At 40.3% G+C, this 23,767-nt stretch overlaps 2 protein-coding genes across 9 annotated transcripts in view; one reads left to right on the plus strand and one right to left on the minus strand.

Moving 5' to 3' along the window:
• The window catches only part of TOGARAM1 (TOG array regulator of axonemal microtubules 1), an 81,952-nt gene extending 74,595 nt beyond the window's left edge, over positions 1–7,357 (minus strand). For 5 of the 7 annotated variants that reach the window (XM_058540663.1, XM_058540662.1, XM_058540660.1 and 2 more), the window contains exon 1: positions 5,210–7,357. In XM_058540663.1, the coding sequence (XP_058396646.1) occupies positions 5,210–7,255 (2,046 nt within the window). In that variant the 5' untranslated portion in view covers positions 7,256–7,357. The remainder of the gene's footprint in view (positions 1–5,209) is intronic. The other 2 variants (XM_058540661.1, XM_058540658.1) reach the window with 1 other exon arrangement.
• Positions 7,358–7,743: 386 nt separating this feature from the next.
• KLHL28 (kelch like family member 28) overlaps positions 7,744–23,767 on the plus strand; it is a 29,789-nt gene continuing 13,765 nt past the window's right edge. For both annotated transcript variants that reach the window (XM_058540666.1, XM_058540667.1), the window contains exon 1: positions 7,744–7,835. The gene's annotated coding sequence lies outside the window, so the exon portion shown is untranslated. The remainder of the gene's footprint in view (positions 7,836–23,767) is intronic.

The following is a 23,767-nucleotide window of genomic DNA, read 5'->3' on the forward strand; positions in this document are numbered from 1 at the left end:
CCTTCTAACCCATCAAAACACTCATAAAAACACAGAAAGAGGGGCCAGCTGGTGGCGTAGCAGTTAAGTGCACAAGCTCTGCTGCAGTGGCCCGGGGTTCGGATCCTGGGCGTGCACTGACACACCACTTGTCAAGCCATGCTGTGGTGGTGTCCCCTATAAAGTGGAGGAAGATGGGCACGGATTTTAGCCCAGGGCCAGTCTTCCTCAGCAAAAAAGGAGGATTGGCACGGATGTTAGCTCAGGGCTAATCTTCCTTACAAAAAAAATATATATATATAGAAAGAGACCGAAAGTTAGCATATCACAGGAATCCGGTTATTAGTCTATGATATGTCAGGGCACAAAAATAATCGACTGAATGGTGGAAACAAAAATAGAATTAAAAAGTCTAAATACTAAAAAGTAAGAGAACAGTTAAACAGACCATGATATTATATGATCTGGTATTAAACAGCCATTAAAGACCCTACTACAGATTATTTGATGTTAAAGAAAAAAATGTTCATTGTAAAGTAAGTGAAAAGGGAAGACTTTCATGTACAGAAAAAAGAATCTATACCTGTATACACGAATTGAAATGATACTTGAAGTATAGGCCACAAAATATCCACTGCAGACCTCTGTCAGTAGTGGGATTGCTGAAAAATTTAAATTTCTTCTTTGTGCTTTTTTATGTTTTCCAAATTTTCTATAATGAGCACATATAACTTTTTTACAATCAGAAGAATTATTAAAAGGAAACTAAGAAAGATAAAATTAATAGAAAAATCCCTTCAAAAATTATTTTACAAGTAGCAGGCTGAAACATACAAGAATAAGTCATGCTTTTCAGTTTTCCTTCCCCTCCATCGCTTCTGCATTCAACAGTGCTGACGTACTTCCTGAAACTCCACTTCTTCTAACACCTCCTTCTCTCTGAGTCCTCTTCCAGCTCTCAGGCACCCTTGCTCTTTGCCTTGTTTGGTTCTCTCCTACTGCTGCTCCCTACCTGGGTCTGTATGCCAAGACTGAGGCTTAAGCCCTCTGCTCTCGCTCTAAACGCCTTCACTGGAGGGCCCATCCATTCTCACAGGTGTAGCAATTACTTCTCGTACAGAACTTCCAAGACCTACATCTCGAGTTCTTCTGTGTCTCTTGAATAGCAGTCTTCAAACTCAACTGGAATATTCTATGTCCCTCCACCTAAAATTAATTTTTCCCCAAATTAACCTCCTCTTTTTGGGCCTTCCTATATATATTCATGGATCTATTATGCATTTGTCACCTCACTCAAATTTTAGAGTTATCGCTCTTTCTTTCTCTCTCCGCCAACAGTCAGTAAGTTCTTTGAAATATCTCTTACATCCATCACTTTCTTTCCAGTCTAATCCTAATAAAACTCAACACATCACACCTAAAGTAGTCCAATAAATGTAAGTCTAATTGATCTTCTAAGTCTTCAGTCCCTAGTTTCTCTAAAAAAAGAAAACAAACAAAACACAACCTATATATTGCTGCTGTTGATTAACTTTCCTAAAACATTGCTAAAAAAAAAACCAAACAAAACAACCCTGTAGTCTCAAATCACGGTCAAAATAATAGGCTAAACTCTTTAGCCTGGCTTTTAAGGTTCTCTAGTCTAGCCCCTGCCTCCCTCTGTAACCATATTTCCTACCACTACACGACAAAAATTATCCTTCCAAGCAAACTAGTCTATTTATCTTCAAAATGAGCTACAGGAGTATGGAATTAAAACATTTATGAGTTTTTCTGGAAGCTTTGCTGTTTAATGTCACCAACCAATGCTTTATGTGTATAAGACAAAAATAACAGATTAACAGCAGACTGCAAATGTTAAAGCAGAGCCTGGGCAAGAGCCAGTACAAATCAAACTAGGGGCTGTGACATTCTGGAAAAGGCAAAACTGTGGAGACAGTAAAAAGATCAGTGGTTGCCAGGAGTTAGAGAGGAAGGGAGGGATGAATAGGCAGAGCACAGAAGATTTTTAGGGCAGTGAAACTATTCTGTACAATACTACAATGGTGGATACTGGAATAGAATATATTTGTTCAAAGCCATAGAATGTACAACATCAAGAGGAAACCCTAATGTAAAACTATGGACTTTGAGTGGTAATGATGTGTCAGTGCAGGTTCATCAATTGTACCGAAGGCACCACTGTGGTGCAGGATGCAGTACGGAGGCTGTGCACGTGTAGCGGCAGAAGCATACGGGAAATCTCTGTTCTTTCTGTTCAGTTTTGCTGTGAACCTAAAACTGCTCTAAAAAATGTTTATTAATTAAAAAAATATATATATATACTTTTAAAAACTGCACACCTAAAACTATTTAAATATTTAATTTCTGTCCTCCATTAAGATACAGACCATTTCTGAGCAAGAAAGTATAACTTCATTTCTGGGATAAGTCCTAATTTCACCTCAGCATCTTTCAAAAGCAAGATATGTCTACACAGGAATTTCAGAAAAGCACATATTTTCAGATTCTTAGTGTTTTGGCCAGCACCAGAACCTTCTTAATACAATAACATTTTATTTTAGACTTGACACATAACGAGCAGTGTTAAAATCAATGCTTTCAGAAAATAATTTACTACCAGTTAATGTTTACAATACACAAGAATAACCATGTAACTAGATTACATAAATGTGAAAATTATTTCAAAAAATTGAAAAATTATGGAACTGGAAGGAACAAGAAAGAACACTCAGTTTACCTCCATCCATTGAGGTCTACTGCAAAAAGTACAAACTCCTTATCTGCAAAAATAATCTCCATACTTTGCCCTGTCTGTGTTTCTAGTATCATCTGCTACTTCCCACCAAATGCCTTGTTTCAGATGTGCAGAAACTCAGCATTTCTTATTAATTTGCTAAGTCCTTTCATAACTCTGTGTCTCTGAACATATACCCACCCACACTTAGCAAACTCCTATCATCTTCTGTCACACTGTCTGAATCATAATCACCCAGAAAACATTTAAGAAAAGTTTGAACACAGAACTCTTACTGTGGGATAATTCTAACCAGAAAAAAAACTGCCAAGAAATGCTGAACTTTAGTAGGTAGGTAGTTGTTGTGTTATTGGTATATTAATTATTTTTTGTGTATTGTAGGATATAGCATATGAATAAATATGATTGATGCTGGGAACCAGGGTTTTATTGCAGGAAAAAGGAGATACAAATATGAACTAAAGGAAGATGAGGCAGAACTCTGTGGTGCTCAGTTGACTTGGAGGTACCAGTATGAACTCATTAAAAAAATAAAAGGTACTCCCTGGTTCTGTCCAATGAAATGGCCAATCCACAATGGTAAGCAATAGCAATGAGAATATCTATACCCAGACTTTGGTTTTTTTTTTTTTTTTTAAATTTTATTTATTTATTTATTTTCCCCCCAAAGCCCCAGTAGATAGTTGTATGTCATAGTGCACATCCTTCTAGTTGCTGTATGTGGGACGCGGCCTCAGCATAGCGGGAGAAGCGGTGCGTCGGTGCGAGCCCGGGATCCGAACCCAGGCCGCCAGCAGCGGAGCGCGCGCACTTAACCGCTAAGCCATGGGGCTGGCCCAGACTTTGGTTTTTAAATTCCATTTTTCCACTAAAAAAAGCAGTCCTAGGGCTCTTGAAAAAATGGTTGTTTCCAGGTCTGGAGCAAGAAAAGTACAAGGCAAGCCTGGGCATCATGTTGTATTTAAGTGAAGGAAGTGTTCAAAGACTAAGAGTCATGTCAAAGGATAAAGGAGCCAGCCACTAGTCAAATCTGAAACAATTTTAGCATCAAAAGGAATAGTGATGTACCTAGTTACTACACAGAATAAAAAATAGTGTCAGGTAACAAATATAGAAGAAATGTCAGAATTTCTTTTAAAAAGTTATCCTTTTTTGTAGCCCCCAACGTAATAAATGATACAGGTCAGGATCATTAGTGGATGCTAAGAACAGTGGGTGAAGTTGTTGGGGTATTCACAGGGTCTCAAACGATCATCCTACGGATCACGTGCTAATTATAAAAAGGAAAATAAACCTTTACAATGGAGTGATCTGGCTATCACCACTTCAACCAAGTGACAAAAGTTAGCATCACCAATAGTAGGAAAACCTGATATTATATGCCTCGTGATGCGATGTAATGTGAAGTTCACAACATCTCCTATGCGAGATTTTCCCTAACACTGTTTACCTTGAGTGTAATCATAAGGAAACAATCAGATAAATTAAGAACACGGGAAATTCTACAAAACTACCGCAGAGTCTTCAAAAAAGTCAATGTCACTGAAAAACAAAGAAAACAGGTGGGCATATTACTCTAGATAAAAGAAACATATTAACAAACTTTGATTGGATCCTGGATGATAAAAGTAAAACAAATACTATAAAACACATTTTGAGGACAATTGGAGAAATGTAAACACAGGCTATATGTTAGATAGTACTGAATTACTGTTGATATTCTGAGGTGTGGTAACGGCATGATGGTTACAAAGGAGAACATCATTCTTAGGAGACATAGGGGAAATGTTCAGGAGTGAAATGTCAAGATATCTGCACTTACTTTCAAATGGTTCAGCAAATATGGAGCACACGCGGCAAGATGATAACAACTGGTGAAAACAGATGAAGTATGTGGCTATTCGTTACACTATTAAGTTGTTTGTAGATTTGGAATTTTCAAAATAAAAACTTTAGGGGAAAAAAATCTCAGTTCAGATGTCACATCTTCTCAGAAGGTTTTTTTGACTTTTCTAGGGGAATTATTTTTTTCTATTTCCAGTATTCCCACAGGACTCTTCATTCTTCTATTTTAGCACTTAACAGGTGCTAAACTGACTTTCTCCCTAAACTTCGTGGGACCGGTCTCATCTTCACTCCCAGAACTCAGCTGTTTATCTGGCACCTACTAGGTATTTAGTCTTGGTTGTATGAATGAGATAACTGCTATGCCAAAGTGACAGGCCAAAACCGAAATCCAGGTATCGTCTCTTATCACATTGTGCCTCAAATTTAATCAAATCCATCAATCAGGAAGCCTACTAAACGTTTCTACGTGATCTGTACCATTATAATAGATACCCATATCACCATTCAAATTGATTTTAAAACAGTATAACAACCCTCAAGCAGCCTCATCCTTAAATCATTACAGGCATATTTTCATTTTAAATTTTCATAGTTTTGACTAAGAAAATTAGAGAAGATGCATACCTGTTCTATATCCTTAGAGTTGGAGGTCTGGTTTTCTCCCATGACTCCAGCTTGCTCATTTTCCCATGGTAATTTATTTCTTCCTTTTCCTGCACTTAACACTCTTCGGGTACAGATAGTTGGACTGTAAGATCCATAAATTTGCATGCTATCCCTCGTGTGGTCACCACAGTGACAGTGTGCACTCTGAGTTCTATTACCAGCCAAAAGCCAGTCTGTATCTGCTCCATGTGCCAAATGGCTTGACCTACCCTGGGCAGATGATGGCATGAGTATTGCGTATTCCACAAATCCCTCTTCTGTTAACCTTGGGAGGGTTTTCCTAGCCAGTCTGGCCTGCACAGCATTCATCACTCCATCTCCATTATCTTGCAGTTCAACAGTATCCACAGCTTTGAAAAGGATGCTGGCTTTACCTAAACCCATTGATGATGCCAACACAGCAAAGGCTTCGAGAGCTGCTTGGCGTACCCTGCGTTTGCTGTCTACAAGAGCTGGGGCAAGATCAAAAGACAGTTTGGGTAGGTCAAAATCCTCACTGGGATAGGTCAGGAGGGAGCAGATGCAAATGTTCACCACCTCCTCTCTCACTCTAGAATGCTTATGTTTGAGATGTTCCAGGAGTAAACAAAGCACCTGTTGAGGACCTACTTCTTTCATTAGCTTGAGGAAGATTTTCATGTATTCTTGTTTGATCACCAACTTGTTGTCTGCCAGCACTTTGACAGAAGCTGCTATAACTGGTCCCAAGAACTGCTGTACCTGTTCTCCGAGGCGAATAACCAGTAGATGAAGGACTTGAAGTGTGCCATGGACCACTTTGAAGTTAGAATCGTCTAACAAATTATACAGCAAGCTAATGAAACCGACAAGACTACAATGAGGGACAGAGGTAGGGTTAAATCTTCCCATCACCTGCTTCAATTCCTCAACGGCCTGAGTCCGGTTCTTATAGTCTTCCTGATCCAACAATCTTGAATGCAGCTCCTGAGGAATAATCCCAAATTTAAGATTGCTGTTAAAATCCTCCACTGCACAGGGAAGGGGGTCTTCAGGAAATCCAGAGGCCTCAAGTTCCAAATAATAGGGAACCTGACTTCCAAACTGGGACTCCAGGCGGCGGTTGTAGTGTCTCCTCAGAGCAGACGGCAGGCGAGAGATATAGGATTGAAACCTCTCTTGGCCAAGTCGCTCCCCAATTTGTTGAAGAGCAGAGAAAGCTGTCTCAGATTCTTTCTCTGTCTCCTGATCGCCAAGCTTTCGGGCCAGAGATATTATCACCTCGGTAAGATCCAGGCCGAGCAACAAATCCTCAGGAGTAAGCAAGACAGGAAAGAGCAGTGCTGTGGAAGCCCTCAGCCGGGCATCGCTGCTTTCCAGTCCCTGCTGTATAAGCGTTCTCAGCACCTGGCCAGAACTCCGTTTCAGGCAGATGTGCAGGATCTGCAGCGCATCCTTCCGCAGGGCTGGATTCTCTTCTCGTAAGGAGACGACCAGTTGAGGCAGAAGTGCGAGGCTGAAGGCCTCTTCCAGCTGGCCTGCCTCCCCCTGACCGCGGAGAACGTCGGAGAGGAGCTGCAGACAGAGCCGCTTCTCATCACCGCCTCCTTCCACCAGCACCCGGCCCAGGGCCCGATACAAGGCTTCCTTCCGTCGAGGGAAGCCCAGCCGGCCGCCCCGCCGCGGCAAGGCAGCCTGCAAAGCCTGGAAGGCCTCGGAAGGGTCCGGCGCAGCCCGGAGGAGCTGAAGGAGCCGGCTCTCCTCTTCGTCCCCCCCTGACAAACCCCCTCCAGACCCAGACCAACTGCTTGAGATGGCCTCCGCGGGCATCAGGAGGGTCGGGGCCAGAGGCGAGGGCGTCGGGGGGCAGGAGCCGTGGTCCCCGGCAGCCCCACGGCAGCAGTAGCTTTTCTCGCCTCTCATGGTGCCCCCACCTCGACTGTCATCACTCTCTGGGGCGGAGGGATGACTGCGGCTCTCGAGGCGATAGGCACGGAGGGCTGGCAGGGGAGGCAGCAGAAGCAGCGCGGAGCGCGCGGCCGCCATGGAGGGTAGTCAAGTGGCGGCGGCCGGAGGAAAGCATCGTCTTCCAAGGGCTCGACGAGCGCAGCCTTCCTGTTCCCCTCCAAGCCTCAAATGCAGAGGAGGAAAAGCAGCAGCTCCAGCCAGCTGCCAGGCCAGCCCTGGCTCCGCCAGACTGCCTTCGGCAAAATGGCCCCCGCCTGCGCCCCGGCCCCCGCAGCTGCCACCGGGCGTAACCAGGGGCACCACGTGACCAAACCGATCGCTTCCATGGAGATGGACCCAGCGAGGACCCCTTGACCCGGAAATCAACCTGTGGTGGTGCACGCTGGGTCATGTAGTCCACGTCAGTGTGAGGCGTAGGCAGAGGCTCCTGGGAGAGGAAGTGAGAACGTAGCGAACGTAGCGAGCGTATCTGGCGCGGCGCAGGCGAGGAAGGGAGCCGGCATCGGGCGGAAGTGACGCTGTCCCCGCTCAGGGCAGAAGTTCCCCGCCCCAGCCGTAAGAATTGGGGTTTGACGAAAGGCGAGCGAGGCTCCCGCCCGGTCTCCAGTTGTCCACGGCTCCTCCTCCTGTCGCGGCCGGCGGGATTCCGGGGACTCAGGTGCGTGCCTTTTGCTGCGCTCCTGCGGCGCGGGCTCCGGCAGCGTCGTGCCGCGAGCCGCTGGAGGGAGCGGTGCGGAGACGCAGGGGCGCGAGCGGGGACAGCGAGGACAGCGGCGACATCTTCTCGTGCGGGGCTCGTTGCCGCGCCGAAGGCGCTGCTCCGCAGCCCCGACCGGGACAGGAGGTCCCACCGACTCCAGGCTCAGGGCTCGCGTACTTTCTTCCAATTCCGGTCTTTGGGGCCCGTGCTCTCCCCGCCGTCCCCCGACCCCCTTGCCCTACTTCGCTTACCCTCGGGCCGTGGAGGTTACTGCTCTGCTGTCGTTTTTCCTTACCCTCATCTCTGAGTTCTCTCTGAAAACGTAGTCCATCGGGGGGCGTCTGTTTGCCCGCAGCCGAGCGCCTCTCCCTGTGCGTCCTCGGAGGCTCCGATGCGGTTCCCCTGGGGGGCCCAGCCCTGCCCTGCCCCCCGCGCCCTGCGCCCCCGCCTCCCCGCAGGCTCCGCGCGGCTCTGCAGCCTTGAGGCTCCTGGAGACCGAGACTGCAAAGACGGCTTCAGTGGCGGGGGAAGTTCTCGGCATCACCGTCCTAAGCGAGTTCTGCCTTGTAGATTTAGGGCTGATAGATCGACGTTTCTTTGTCTTAGGCGAACTGTGGATTTGGGGAGCATTTTCTCCTTGTAAATGAAACTTAAGCGGACACAATTGGAGACCTGGAGGGTCTGGTGAGAGGCAGAATGTTTTGGAGTTGGAAGACCGAGTTTTTTTGATGGAATAATACAATTACTTTGAATGACCCGGTGAGAAAAGTCTGAGTTAGCATTTGAAGTCTCCAGTGTATGCACTTTAAATGCAAGTGTTCCCACCCTGCTCTGTACCACGTGGGGTGTCTTTTAAATACTTTCCTAAGTCTTAGAATAATTGAGTCACATATGCCAAACCACTTGATAAATAATGTTGCTGGAAAACGCAAGTTCAGAAATAATTTCTGGATGTTGTCTTAAAGGACAATTTGAATATCATGGTTTTTTTTTCTTCTTTTGGCAGTAGAGTAAATGTAAACGAAGCTTATGTAAACATGCATCCTTATATTTTGGTTTAAGTTCTAAGTTGTTATTTTGATTTTAATTAGTCATTTTGGTGTTTAGATGAATCTGCCTAAATTTGCTTTGGCTATTTTTCAGTACACCAAGAAAAACCCCACAACAAATCATTTTCTTATTCATTTTTTATTTTAGGGGCAGAGTAAGGGCAGGGAGTGAAAACCAAGAGATGATTGTAGCAGTTGTCAGTGACTTGGAATGTCTGGTTTTCAACGTAAGAAGCTCAGATTTGTACTTCCACTCATGTATGCTCAGACTTCAGGAACCCGGTTCAAACTAAACTAAATAAGAGAATGATGTACACATTAGAATGTACACATTAGAATGCTAGTTTATGTTGGAATAAAAGATAAGCCTTTTCAGTGATCAGAATTTTCAAGTTGAAAATCCAGTGCGCTCTTGCCTGTATCCAAGAACTTGGGAAGCCAAGTTAGTGAGTAGAGATTGTGTGGTGATCGTGGAGGCAAAGAAAAGGAACTTGGAAAGTCTTGAATGATATTTCATCATCAAAGTTATGGTAGAAGCTTAAGAATTACCCTTTATTTCTATAGAGAATACTTTCCAAAGGGAAAGTATCATGTTCTTTTCCTTGGAACAAAGCCAGATGAGTCTTCATTTTGACCCGGGTTCTCAGAGCCCTGTAGATCACTATGTTATTGATTGCAACTTATTTTGTATCTATTACATTTAATTTCCTTGATGAAAACTTGGAAGATGCGTTAGTCTCCATGGTGGATATTTAGAAAATGGGACCTTATCAGCATCACACATCATACTAATTATCTTTTAGGGTTATTTGTGGAAGATAAATCTTGCATATACATTTAATGCATGTTCTGCTTATTTCTTTTACAAAGCAGATTTTTAAAAAATCTTGGAGGGGCCGGCCCGGTGGCGCAAGCGGTTAAGTGCGCGCGCTCCGCTGCGGCGGCCTGGGGTTCGCTGGTTCGGATCCCGGGCGCGCACCGACGCACTGCTTGGTAAGCCATGCTGTGGCGGCGTCCCATATAAAGTGGAGGAAGATGGGCACAGATGTTAGCCCAGGGCCGTCTTCCTCAGCAAAAAAAAAGAGGAGAATTGGCGGATGTTAGCTCAGGGCTGATCTCCTCACAAAAAAAAAAAAAAAAAAAAAAAAAATCTTGGAATCCAGGGAATTCCAGGAATTGTATATTGACTAGAAAAGCCTTTTAACAACAAACACAAAGATACTGAGAACAGATTGGTGGTTACCAGAGGGGAAGGGGAGAGAGTGAAAGGGGTAAAGGGGCGCATGTGTATGGTGACAGATGGTAATTAGACTTTTGGTGTGAACACGATGTAGTCTATACTGAAGTCGAAATATAGTGATGTACACCTGAAATTTATATAATGTTATAAACCAGTGTTACCTCAAGAAAGTTTTTCAAAAAACAACTTAAAAAAAGCCTTTTATATTTAATCATTGATAGAGATAGGATAAAAATTGTTTAATCAAATTCCAGAATAGTGGAATACGCTATTAGGTGTATTGATAGTACCTCTGTGAAAGTTGAAAGGAGGTAATTAAGGATACATTGGAAATAGCAAATTCTGGTAAAACAAGTTAAAAATATTTAAAAGTAATTTCAAAAAAGTGTAGTTAAATTAATGGATTACAGGAGTATTTGTGATACATACCTTGATTTTTTTTGTGCTGAACTTAAGCAAGATAAATCCAATTGCCCTAAGAACATCCTCTATTTCCACAGTCAGATATAAGATATTAATTGGTTGGGTGAACCATTATAGTTTTTCCTGTGTTCTTACTCAAATTTTACAGACATCCAGGAATATTGGAAATCAATGTGAATTCTGTAAACTGTTAAAGAATTTTGTATAGTTTGAGAAGTTGCTGTGAAGAAATGCTATACAAATGAAAGGTGCTATTAATATTAATAAGTAATTATAATAATATTACCACTTATTGAGTGTATGCTATGTGCTGTACACTGTGCTGGGTACTTAATGAATATTAGCTCATTTAATCCTCAACCATTTTTTGAGGTTATATCTTTACGTTTGTACTGTGGCATATTTTATGGATGTTTCCATGGGAAAGTAATTGGATAGAGAAAGTAAGTAAAATTCAAATTAGTTAACTTAGCTACTTAGAGCTTTGGAAAAGTTTTGGTGGGGGAGAGTGTTGAAACTATAGGATAAAATTAGATTTTTTTCATTATTAATCATTCATATCTTTTATTATGTATTATTTGATTATCTTAACCTTTTTTGGGTTTCTGTTCCGAACGTTTTTAGTTTCTTCTTTCAGTCAAAACTTAAATATGGTTAAGAAATTGTGATCTTATTTTTATACATGTGGGATTAAACAGGTTTTATTAAAGTATATCAGTGATGCATTTTCATTTACTTAGGTTTATGTTCCAAAGCCATTGTGCATGTCTGAGTCAAAACTATAATTTTAAAAATCCAATTTTTGTTGCATTTTAAGCACTAATCTGTATGAATTAACAGGATTTCACATCCATTGCAACCAGTTTTTCAGGGAATGGGTTATTATGTAACTTAGAGCTTTTACTGGATGTGGTAATGGCTTTGGGGACTTGCTTTCTTCTGTGTTATTTTTGAATCCATGATATAATGATTCATATTATAATGGACTTCTAATTTTACTTTTGTTTCTGATATAATGAAAGTTAATTGCAGAGAAAAGTTGTTCCATAGGCTCACTGATAGAATCATATGGCATCGTTAGTTGAATTCTTCCGTGATGAGAGTTGAACTGTGAGAAACAAATTTAAGAAAAGAGCTGATATGATAAAATATTCTCCTAATTTCATAAATCACACATTTGACGGAAAAGTATGCGTGTGTTTGGATTTTTTTTTTTTTTAAACAATCCTCGTTTCTCATCGCCATTTGCTCTCATTGCAGCAGATAATTGCCTCCCAGCTGATTTCAGCACCACTGTTTTGTAGCTCAGGTGTCAATTAAGTAGTCACTAGACTCAGGGCGTGACCTTTCTTTGCTTCCTTTCAGAACCAGAAGTTGTGAAGCTGCCATAGACTATGGAAAGTTTGATTTTGTTTTAATTTTATCTAACATTATCTTTATATTGTGGATATTTATGTAACAAATGTGATTAGAAGTGAAGTACAATACTATACTTTTTTCAGACTTTTCAAGTGGATACTGTTTATTCAAGATTGACTAATCCAGTTGCCTGGATTTATTTATTTATTATAATTTTATTTATTTATTTATTTTCCCCCCAAAGCCCCAGTAGATAGTTGTATGTCATAGCTGCACATACGTCTAGTTGCTGTATGTGGGACGCAGCCTCAGCATGGCCAGAGAAGCGGTGTGTCGGTGCGCGCCCGGGATCCGAACCCCGGGCCGCCAGCAGCGGAGCACGCGCTCTTAACCACTAAGCCACTGGGCCGGCCTGAGTTGCCTGGATTTAAAGTAAACTCCTAAGTCTTTATTTTCTGGTACCAAAGTTAAAAACCAAAAAGGATGGCGAGGATGTGGGGAAGAAGGATCCACCCTGCTCTTATACAGATAACAGAAGGGAGTGGTTGTGTCATGGATCACTCTCTATATTGTTTTAAAGCCCTCATGCACTTTTGTGTGTGATCCACCTGGTGCGTGTATATATTTTATATATATGTAGATGTATGTTATCTTATCCTATTTGCGTTTCTCTTCTGCACCTGTTTAGTTTTTTGTTTAAGTTAAAACTTTAATAAGATTAAGAAATTATGAGCTTATAAATGAGCCAGTATAACAGTATTTAGGAGCTCAGGAGACAGAGAGCCAAGGTTTAAATCTTACTTTGGGCTTAATATTTCTGTGCCTCAGATTTCTTCATCTGTAAAACGGGAATAAGAATAACAACAGTGCCTGTCTCATGGTGTTACTGTGAGGATGAAAGGAGTTAATACATGTACAAACTTAGAACAGTAACTGGTACATTATGACCACCACACAAAGGTATTTGGATACTCTTTATAGAATAATTTAGTCTTCTCAAGAGTGGCAACAATTATAAATTGGTTCAGTAAATATTTTAAGCTGGTCAGTACTGTTCAGCATTGTAATTTTTGGAACGTAATGTGTAGAGAACATTGTTCTAAGATTAAGAAAACATAGTCCTAGTAATGTCTCTTACTAATTGTGTGATCTTGTTAATTTATTTAAACTCTCTGAACTTCAGATTCTTCGTCTATAAGTCTTACTCTGCCAAGTTTAGTGCCTTATATATATTTTTTCTCTTTTCCTGTGCAATATTTCAAAAACATGCAAAAGTAGAATAATATGAAGAACCCTCATGTACCTATCACTTGGCTTCAACAGATATCAACTCATGACATCATCTACATCTCCATACACTCCCTCATCTCATATTAGTTTGAAGCAAATCTCTGACATATTATTTTATCTATAAATATTTCAGTATATATTTGTAAAAAAATAAAAAAAAACGGTGATTAGTTGATATAATCAATGATCTAGTCAGTGTACAAATTTCTCCTAAATGTCGTATATGTATGCATGCTTGAGCATGTGCCTGTATGGTTCACAGGTTCTATTTGGTTGATATGTCTCTTAAGTTTATTTTAATCAGTAGGTTCATTCTCTTTATTTCTTTGTTTATTTGTTGAAGCATCTAGGTATTTATTGTTTATTTGTTGAAGCATCTAGGTATTTATTCCATAAAATTTCTCACAGTCAAGATGTTTTTGCCTCTTGCATCCTTCTGTTATAGTTTTTATATGCTCTTTCTGTTCTCTGTATTTCTTGTAAATTAATAGTTGGATCTAGACTGTTGACTACATGTTTGATTTTGGTGTGTAGGGTAGGAGGTGAAAGAATATTCTTAGGTGGTATTATGGTCTTCCATCAGAAGGCCCTGATGTCTGCTTGTCTCTTTTTGTGATGTTAGCAGCCCTTCATAATCAATGCCTACCTCCATCAATTCATTAAGATTGCAAAATGGTGATCTATCATTCCTTCTTTATTTATTAACTGGAGTACTTTTATAAAGAGAAACTTTCCGTCATCTATTTGGTAACCCAGTTAGTATAGGAAAGGCATGATAAATGCTTGACTCTTTCCCTTTATTTACTAGGTTTCAAATAATGAGTTCATTCATTAGCATCCTCCAGTGGTGATCAGTTAGGACTTTTAAAAAATTATAATTTTATTTTCATTATGAACTCATGGATTTAAGCATATCTGCTGTGTTTTAATCAATTGCAGTTATTATTATTGATGATCAGTTTGTCGTATCTTTGACTGACAGGCTATTCAGTTTGACTCAAGTTTTTTATGAGTTTAGTTGTCATTGATAGCTTTCTTGCTACCTGGTATGTAAAGATTCCAAATTTATCTTGACATTCTCTGCCCCAGGCCTGGAATCAGTCATTTGTCCAAGGAGTTCTGTTGCCTTGGAGGGAAACGATATGTTGGGACCACATCTGGGTGCTAAGAGAGCTTTTTGCCACTGGGTTGCTCATAGTTGCTAGCCCTTTTCAGTAGACAGAGCCAGGAAATATTTCTTTTTTCCTGAAAATAATATCATATATATTTTATACATTTGTGTATCTCATATGTATTTTACATGTTGTATACATAAATTATGTATTAGTATACAGTCATGCGTTGCTTAATGACGGGGATGCATTCTAAAAAATGTGTCATTAGACGATTTTGTCGTTGTGTGAACGTCATAGCGTATACTTACACCAACGTAGATGGTACAGCCTACGACACACCTAGGCTGTATGGTACTAATTTTATGGGACCACCGTCATATATTTGGTTGGTTATTGACCGAAACGTCATTATGCTGTGTGTGTCTGTATATAAGTAATATTGTTTATATATATATATATTTATTCAGATACTTTTAATTCAAAATCACACTTCAAGGTTTATATTTAATGTCTCAGTCTTACTTCTTTATCTCTTTTCTCCCATACTGAGAATCCCACATGGCAGTGACCCTAGGGGTGATAAAATTACAAATGTCAGGTAATTATGCATTTGCAGCAATGTGCATGTAACAGTTTCAGAATACAGTTAATGTCTTTACTAACAATGTAATTACTGAAAACGGTGTAAGTTTTTTTTAGGGCATATCACTAGGGATGGACAATCAAAGTACTGTTTTAAAGTTATTTGGAAAGGTATGGTTAGGCCACTAACTAGATGAACACTGGGTTCCTTTGCTTCATTTTATTTTCAAATTTCTTATGGACTGTGTTTCTAAGATTTAATTTTGCTTTATAATTATGTGAGATACTTTCCTGGTTCAATAGTCAAATCTATAAAACAGGGTATGTTCAAAGAAGTCTCGGGACCGGCCCAGTTGCGCAGCGGTTAGGTGTGCATGCTCTGCTTCTGTGGCCCAGAGTGTGCAGGTTCAGGTCCGGGGCGCGCACCGACGTACCACTTGTCAAGCCATGCTGTGACGGCATCCCATATAAAGTAGAGGAAGATGGGCACAGATGTTATCCCAGGGCCAGTCTTCCTCAGCAAAAAGAGGAGGATTGGCGTTGTACCTTAGCTCAGGGCCAATCTTCCTCACCAAAAAAAAAAAAAAAGATGTCTAGCTTCTATCTCCATCCCCTCCACTCTGTTCCTTCCCTCTTCCTAGGTAACCTCTTAAAAAGTATACTATGTAATATTTCCTTGTTTTTTTTTATAGAAGTAGATATATGTATTTGTAACCTCCCCTTTCTTAGATAAATGATGACATACGGTGCACACATTTCTCTTCCTTGCTTGGATCGAGGAGATCCATGCAGAGTAGTGTATACAGATTCCTCATTCCTTTTCACAGCTGCATAGCACTCCATTGTGAGCATGTGCCGTAGTTTTTTCCAGCCATTCTTTTTGGTGGGCGTTAGAGTTGTTTTAAAATTTGTGGTCATTTGCCTCTTGGTCTCTCAAGTATGAAAATAAGAAGCATAAAGTATTATTCTTTTGCTTTTACAAATAGACCTACAATTATTAGCCTTAAGCATTTGTCTTTATATATTTTTTGCCGGTGTACTTTTTGGATAAATTCTTAGAAGTAGGATTATTGGGTCAAAGGGTAAATGCAAGTGTAATTTTGCTGGAACTTCCAGATTTGCCTCCAGAGGTCTTCTGTCATTTAACATTCCCACAGTAGTGCGTGCGTGCCTGTTTTTCACAGCCTCACTGACAGGGTGTATTGTCAAGAGAGAAATATGAACTCCATGTAGTTTTAATTTATTTGATTATAAGTGAAGTTGAGCAGTTTTTCATTTAATTACAGACCTTTTGCATTTTTTAGCCATCTGTTGATTTCTTCAGACTATTTTTTCTTTAGGGCTAGAGTATTTTAGAAATGTTTTATATATTACTGATATATGTTTTTTACATATTGTGAATATTTTTCTCTCATATTTTTCCTTTGCTTATGATTTCTTTAGCTATTCAGAGGTTTTTTTTTTTTTTTAAAGATTTTATTTATTTATTTTTCCCCCAAAGCCCCAGTAGATAGTTGTATGTCACAGCTGCACATCCTTCTAGTTGCTGTATGTGGGACGCGGCCTCAGCATGACCTGAAAAGTGGTGTGTCGGTGCGCGCCCGGGATCCGAACCCGGGCCGCCAGCAGCGGAGCGCGCGCACTTAACCGCTAAGCCACGGGGCCGTATTCAGAGGTTTTTTAATGTAATCAATTTGGTCTCTCTTTTCGCTTATTGCTTCTGGGTTTTGTGTCGTAGTGAGGAAACTGTTCCCTAATCTCAGGTTATAGAGGAGTTCACCTTGTTTTGTCCTAGTACTTGTGTGATTTCATTTATTACGTTTATAACTCTGATCCCTTAGGAATTTATTCTGGTGCAGATATGTGGAAGGGATCTAATTTTATCTATTTTTATAGGGCTATTCAGTTTTCCCAACATGTTTATTTTAGAAGTCCCTCTTTTCCTCACTGATTTTAAGATGGTGCCTTTATCATAAACTAAATTTGCGTGTGTTAAATTATCTATTTCTGTAGTTTCTATTCTTCTCCATTGGTTTGTTTCTCCAAACCAAACATTCCGTTTAATCCACAACAAATTTACAAATGAGAAAGTTCAAATGTAGAATAAGTAATTTGCCCAAAGTCAGACAGATATAAGTAGTCAAATGTAGACTTGAGCCCCAAATCTCTCTGGCTTTGAAATTCATCCTTTTACTTACTGTTCTTTCCTGTTTTCCATGGTACTTTCCCTTCTTTCTGCACAGGGTTATTATTGAGATAAGTAAAACTGTCAATGTAAAATTTACAAAGTTTAGGTTTTGAAGATTATAAATTATGCTCCTTTGAATTATTTTTAGCCATTTATGGGTAAATAGCTGAGAACCAAATATAGTCACAGTTGTAATTCATAATTTTGAAGGAGTTACAGTTAACATTTGCAATAATTTTTAAGCAGTTACACTTGTGCTGAAATATTTTAACTGGTCTCAGACATTAGCATGCATAAGAGTTGCCTGGGGAGCTTAAAACACAGATTGCTGCCCCTTCCTCTCTCTGTAGTTTCTGATTCCTTAGATGTGTGGTTGGGCTCAAGAATTTGTGTTTCTAGCAGGTCCCAGGTGATGCTGATCCTGTTGGAACAAGGATCATATTTTGAGAACCATTGTTTTAAAGCTCTCTGTTTGAAAAAGTTAAAGTTCTGTGAATGTGTCTTAAGTTAGATTTCTTGAGGGAGGAAAGGGGTCAAATTAAAAATTTTAAGAATGGTGTTATACACTCCAGTGTAATTCATTTTAAGTTCCCTATTTTTACCTTGCCCTTGTAAAGTTTTTAGCTGAAATTGGTTAAGCATTAAAAGTATAATCTCTTGGGGCCGGCCCGGTGGCGCAAGCGGTTGGGTGCGCGCGCTCCGCTGCGGCGGCCCGGGGTTCGCTGGTTCGGATCCCGGGCGCGCACCAACGCACTGCTTGGTAAGCCATGCTATGGCGGCGTCCCATATAAAGTGGAGGAAGATGGGCACGGATGTTAGCCCAGGGCCATCTTCCTCAGCAAAAAAAGAGGAGGATTGGCGGATGTTAGCTCAGGGCTGATCTCCTCACAAAAAAAAAAAAAAAAAAAAAAAAAAGTATAATCTCTTTACTTAAACTTTATTCTGCATGGTTCTTAAAGGGAATGAACTCCAGGTCATTTGTATGCAGTACAATGATTGAGGTATGAATGGATGTTCTTTTACAAAGTCATCTTTACCGGTACCCTTTCTTTGAGTGGTTTTTAAAACTTTGATGATTTTTATTATTTGGGGGGAAATAGGAAAGTGAGATAAAGCAGAAATACCGTAGAGGGTAGGGTAGTGTAGGGGAACAGCTTCATCATGACACCTGGTGACCTTCTATGTGTCCACAGAGGCAAAAGCTTGGACCGCAGGACCACAGCTTTTCTGAGTCTTGAAACGCCTTGTGCTTCTCCTGGAACATGACAGGAATGGGAGGCCTGTAAGGAGCTGCACAAGGGTGTCTCCCACTTGCTTCTCTGTCACCCCAGGAGTCTGTCATGAGACAGTTCCCCTTCACCTCCCTGCTTGTGATGAGGCCCTGGGGCCTTCATGTCCCCCTGCCACACAGAATAGACAAATGCTTAGCTGCAGTCTGTTCGGGTCTTCACAACTTGTGTTGCCCTCATCCAGCCCCTTTTGTTTTGGTGTGTAGGACAAGGATCCTGGGAGCTGAGTCTCTGGCTTACTCTTCTTTTCACTGTCTATAAGTAATAAACTGTCTGGATTTAAACCTGCTCATTGTATCACTTCTGGTCAGATTAGTCAGGCGTTGGCCTTGTGCTGGTTCTATTTGTTCGCTTGACAGTGGGTAAGCTTTGTTCCTTTTTTGGTGAGCAGGGAAGGAAGTCACGTGGGTTTAACCTTTTTAAGGGTGGTAATGATAATAATAAATAGCATCTGACAGTTATTGAGTGCTTACGTGTACTGTTTGGTCTGTGTTTTACAGATGAGAAAACTGAGACTTTAAGCTCACTTCCCAAGGTCACATTGCTGTTAAATAGTACAGACAGTATTGTAATCCTAGGAGCCTGATTCCAGAGCCCAATCTCTTGAAATTATACTGTCCTGCATATCTGGACGTGTCTCATGTATATACACACGTGTGTGTGTGTGTGTGTGTATGTGTTGTGTATGTACATATGTATGTGTGTATGTATATTTACAAATCAATATTGTATCATGCTTTCATATGATATGTTAATGTTTATTTACCAGTCTTGAATTAAATACACAAAAGTTAGTTTAATATAAGGATCTATCACTATATGATTCCTCTTTATACTAAAAATGAATCTAACTTATTAAGTTGACTTGTGAGTCAGCGATTCTGCAGTACTTTTGTGGCCCAGGATGTCTGTGGTACAGAGTGGATTTCTTACCTAGTAGTGAGAGACGGTGCAGCATAGAAAGCAGAATACCTCTTAAGCAGACAACTTTAAACATGGATGGGCTAACATCCATGCCAATCTTCCTCCACTTTCTATGGGACGCTGCCGCAGCATGGCCTGACAAGTGGTGCATCGGTGCACGCCCGGGATCCAAGCCCGGGATCCAAACCTAGGCCGCCAGCAGCTGAGTGCACGCACTTAACCGCTATGCCAGGGGGCCAGCCCATGTCATTGTTGTTTTAATATGCAATTCCCTAATAATGTAGGATCTTGAAAATCTTTTCATATGCTTACTTGCCATCGGTATATGTTCTCCAGTGAGGTGTCTGTTAAGGTCTATTATCCATTTTTTAATCAGGTTGTTCATTTTCTTAGTGTAGAATTTTAAGAGTTCTTTGTTTATTTTGAGTAACAGTCCTTTATGAGATGTGTCTTTTGCAAATATTTTCTCCCAGTTTGCGGCTTGTCTTCTCATTCTGTTGGCATTGTCTTTCTCGGAGCAGAAGTTTTTTATTTTACTGACTAGATCTAGCTTATCAATTCTTTCTTTCATGGATTGTGCCTTTGGTGTCGTATCTAAAAAGTCATTGCCATACCCAAGGTCATCTAGATTTTTCTCCTATGTTATCTTCTAGGTGTTTTATAGTTTTGTGTTTTATATTTAGGTCTGTGATCCATTTTGAGTTAAATTTTGTGAAGAGTGTAAAGTCTGTGTCGATGCATTTTTTTACATGTGGATATCCAGTTGTTCCAGCACCATTTGTTGAAAAGACTGTCTTTCCTCCGTTGTAGTGCCTTTGCTGCTTTATTAAAGTTGGCTGTAGGTCTATTTCTAGGCTCTCTGTAGTCATGCACTGCATAACGACGTTTTGGTCAACAATGGATTGCATATACGATGGTGGTCCCATAAGATTAGTACCATTAAGCCTAGGTGTGTAGTAGGCTATACCATCTAGGTTTGTGTAAGTACACTCTATCATGTTCACACAACCATGAAATCGACTAACGACGCATTTCCCAGAACGTATACCCATTGTTAAGCGACGCGTGACTGTATTCTGTTCCATTGGTCTTTTTGTTCTTTCACCAGTGCCACACTGTCTTGATTACTGTAGCTTTATAATACTTCTTGAAGTTGGGTAAGTCCTTCGACGTGGTTCTTCTTTTTCAAAATTGAGTTGGCTATTCTGGGTCTTTTGCCTCTCCATATAAGCTTTAGAATCAGTTTGTGATGTCCACAAAATAGCTTGCTGGAATTTTGATTGGCATTGCATTGAATCTATAGTTCAAGATGGGAACAACTAACATCTTGATAATACTAAGTCTTCCTATCCATGAACATGGAATATGTCTCCATTTATTTGGTTAGTTCTTTGATTTCTTTCGTTAGAATTTCATAGTTTTCTTCATATAGATCTTGTACATATTTTGTTAGATTTATATCTAAATATTTTACTTTTTAGGTGTTAATGTAAATGGTAATATGTTTTTAATTTCAAATTCCACTTGTTCATTGCTAGTATATAGGAAAGTGATTGACTTTTGTATATTAACTTTGTATCTTGCAACCTTACTGTAATTGCTTATTAGTTCCAGGAGTTTTTTTGTTGTTTCAGATTTTCTACATAGACAATCATGTTGTCTGCCAACAAACAGACATAAATATAAAACAACAGTTTTATTTCTTCCTGTCCAATCAGTATACCTTTTATTTCCCTTTCTTGTCTCATTGCATTAGCTAGATCTCCTTTTTCAATCCCTTCTCTTATTTTCTATATCCATTCACCTTTCCTGTTTATTCTTCACTTTTCAGTCTGAATAACATTCTCCTTGTTAAATTAGACAAATGAGAGTTGAGAGGGGTGTGTTTAACAAAACAGCACGTATAATTAATTGCATGTAAAGGAATTGAGTACTTAAATGTTTATAGACTTCCAGGGGAAGTTAGTTTTGACCCAGCCTTTTGAGAATTTGAATTGGATGAAAAGATGATGAGAGAGGAGAAAGGCTATAGGCAAAATCTGGCATATCATAAGAAAATATTTGTATAGGCTATAGTAATTACATGAGCTTTATTGGAGTGAAAGGTCATTGTGGAAAGAATGGGAATTAGTGAAAGTGGGGATCATGGGAAGAGGCAATTTAATAAAATGAGACTTCAGTGCTGTATTTATAGCGTCTCAACTTGTGTGGAACTTACACTTTACAAAAGTAACCTTCTGAGATGGATGGGAGATACTCTTATTTTATGAATGAAAACATTAATACTTAGATTAAGAAATGTACCAATTCCATATGACAGTATGTGACCCAGATAGGACTAAAAGTCATTATCTTATATTTTCAAGATCTCTGTTCTTTGCTGATATTGCTACACCTCTGTTGCCTCACCATAGTCCCCTATACTTGTAACTCACAGTTTATCGTGTTTTCATGTGCACTGTCTGATTGGATCCTCAAAAACCTTGTGAGGTATACAGTTCAGGTATTGTTATGATCTCATTTTACAAATAAGGAAAATGAAGATGAGCGAAGGTAAAGTCAACTAGATGTCCAAGTAGCTAGGACTGCTTTCTTTCTTTCTTTTTTTTTTTTTTTGTGAGTAATGTCAGCCCTGAGCTAACATCCATGCTAATCCTCCTCTTTTTGCTGAGGAAGACCGGCTCTGAGCTAACATCTGTTGCCAATCTTCCTCCTTTTTTTTTTCCCCCCAAAGCCCCAGTAGGTAGTTGTATGTCATAGTTGCACATCCTTCTAGTTGCTGCACGTGGGACGTGGCCACAGCATGGCCGGAGAAGCGGTGTGTCGGTGCGCGCCAGGGATCTGAACCCCGGGCCGCCAGTAGCAGAGCGTGCGCAGTTAACCACTAAGCCATGGGGCAGCCCTAGGACTGCCTTCTTAATCCCATCACTTATTTTCTTTATCTACTTGCCTTTTCTATTGTTCATTTTTCACTTTTTAGTGTAAAGATTAACTTTTCGCATAAATTCAGGCTAAAAGAAGTTAAATAGGTTAAAAGGGTCAACACTATACTAAGTTAAATAACAGATTCAGGTCTAAATTTATGCCTTCTGGTTGCTGTCTTCTTACCAATTTTCTGTTCTGGAATAAAATACCTCCTGGAAGACCCAGAAATTTCTTGAGACTTGATCATACCATGATTGAGAATTATTCTGGTAGATGTGTGTAGGATTATTTGGAGAGATCAGAGGTGGAGCTGTAAGGTGGTCATGTTAACATGATTTGTTAATGGAGTTATTTTTTTTTTTTTTTAATTTTTTTTGTGAGGAAGATCAGCCCTGAGCTAACAGCCATGCTAATCCTCCTCTTTTTGCTGAGGAAGACCGGCTCTGAGCTAACATCTATTGCCAATCCTCTTCCCTTCTTCTTTCCCCCAAAGGCCCAGTAGATAGTTGTAGGTCATAGCTGCTCATCCTTCTAGTTGCTGTATGTGGGACGCGGCCTCAGCATGGCCGGAGAAGCGGTGCATTGGTGCGTGCCCAGGATCCGAACCCGGGCCGCCAGCAGCAGAGCGCGTGCACTTAACCACTAAGCCACGGGGCCAGCCCGGTTAACAACCTTAAAATTCACTCGAAACAGGTGTGAAATTAAGAAGTTCTTGATGAAGATAAAAGTTTCAGTATTTGGATATTTTCACTTAAAAATGCACAGGAATCAAGTACCATACTCTCCCAGTCCTACCAATATTTACATTATTTAATAGTATTTTGGATGTTTTAATTTATTTAATAATACTTTCAAAACAGGAACCAAATTCTCTATTTTTCTATTATCCCCGTAACTTGTGTTTGAGATGTGAATGAGACAGAAAGGAAACAGTTCGTATTGTGTAGATATCTTATGTTCCTTTATCTGTTCTAAGTAGCTGCTCCAATCCATTCTGAAGTATCCATGTATTAATATCTTATGGCTGCTGTAACAAGTTACCACAAACTCACTTGCTTAAAACAACTGAAATTTATTCTCTCACAGCTCAGGAGGCCAAAAGTCTGAAATTAATATCACTGGGCTGAAATGTTAGCAGGGCCGTTCTCCCTCCAGAGGCTCTAGAGGAGAATCTATTCTCACGTCTTCCAGCTTCGGGTGGCTGCATCACTCCAATCTCTGCCTCTGTGGTCACACTATCTTCTCCTCTTCTGTCTGTGTCACATCTCCTTCTGCCTTCTTTTTATAAGGTACATGTTATGACATTTAGGGCTCACCTGGATAATTCAGGGTAATCTCCCCATCTCAAAATCCTGCATCATATCTGCAGAGTCGTTTTTTGCCGTACAAAGTAACATTCAGAGGTTCCAGGGGTTAGGCTGTGAATATCTTTTTGGGGAGCCATTATTCAGCCTACCACAGTCTTTATTGCCCCTCACTTTTCTTCTTTTTCATCTCTCCTGTTTT

Source organism: Diceros bicornis, chromosome 5, assembly GCF_020826845.1.
Source record: "Diceros bicornis minor isolate mBicDic1 chromosome 5, mDicBic1.mat.cur, whole genome shotgun sequence".
Taxonomy (NCBI): Eukaryota; Metazoa; Chordata; class Mammalia; order Perissodactyla; family Rhinocerotidae; genus Diceros; species Diceros bicornis.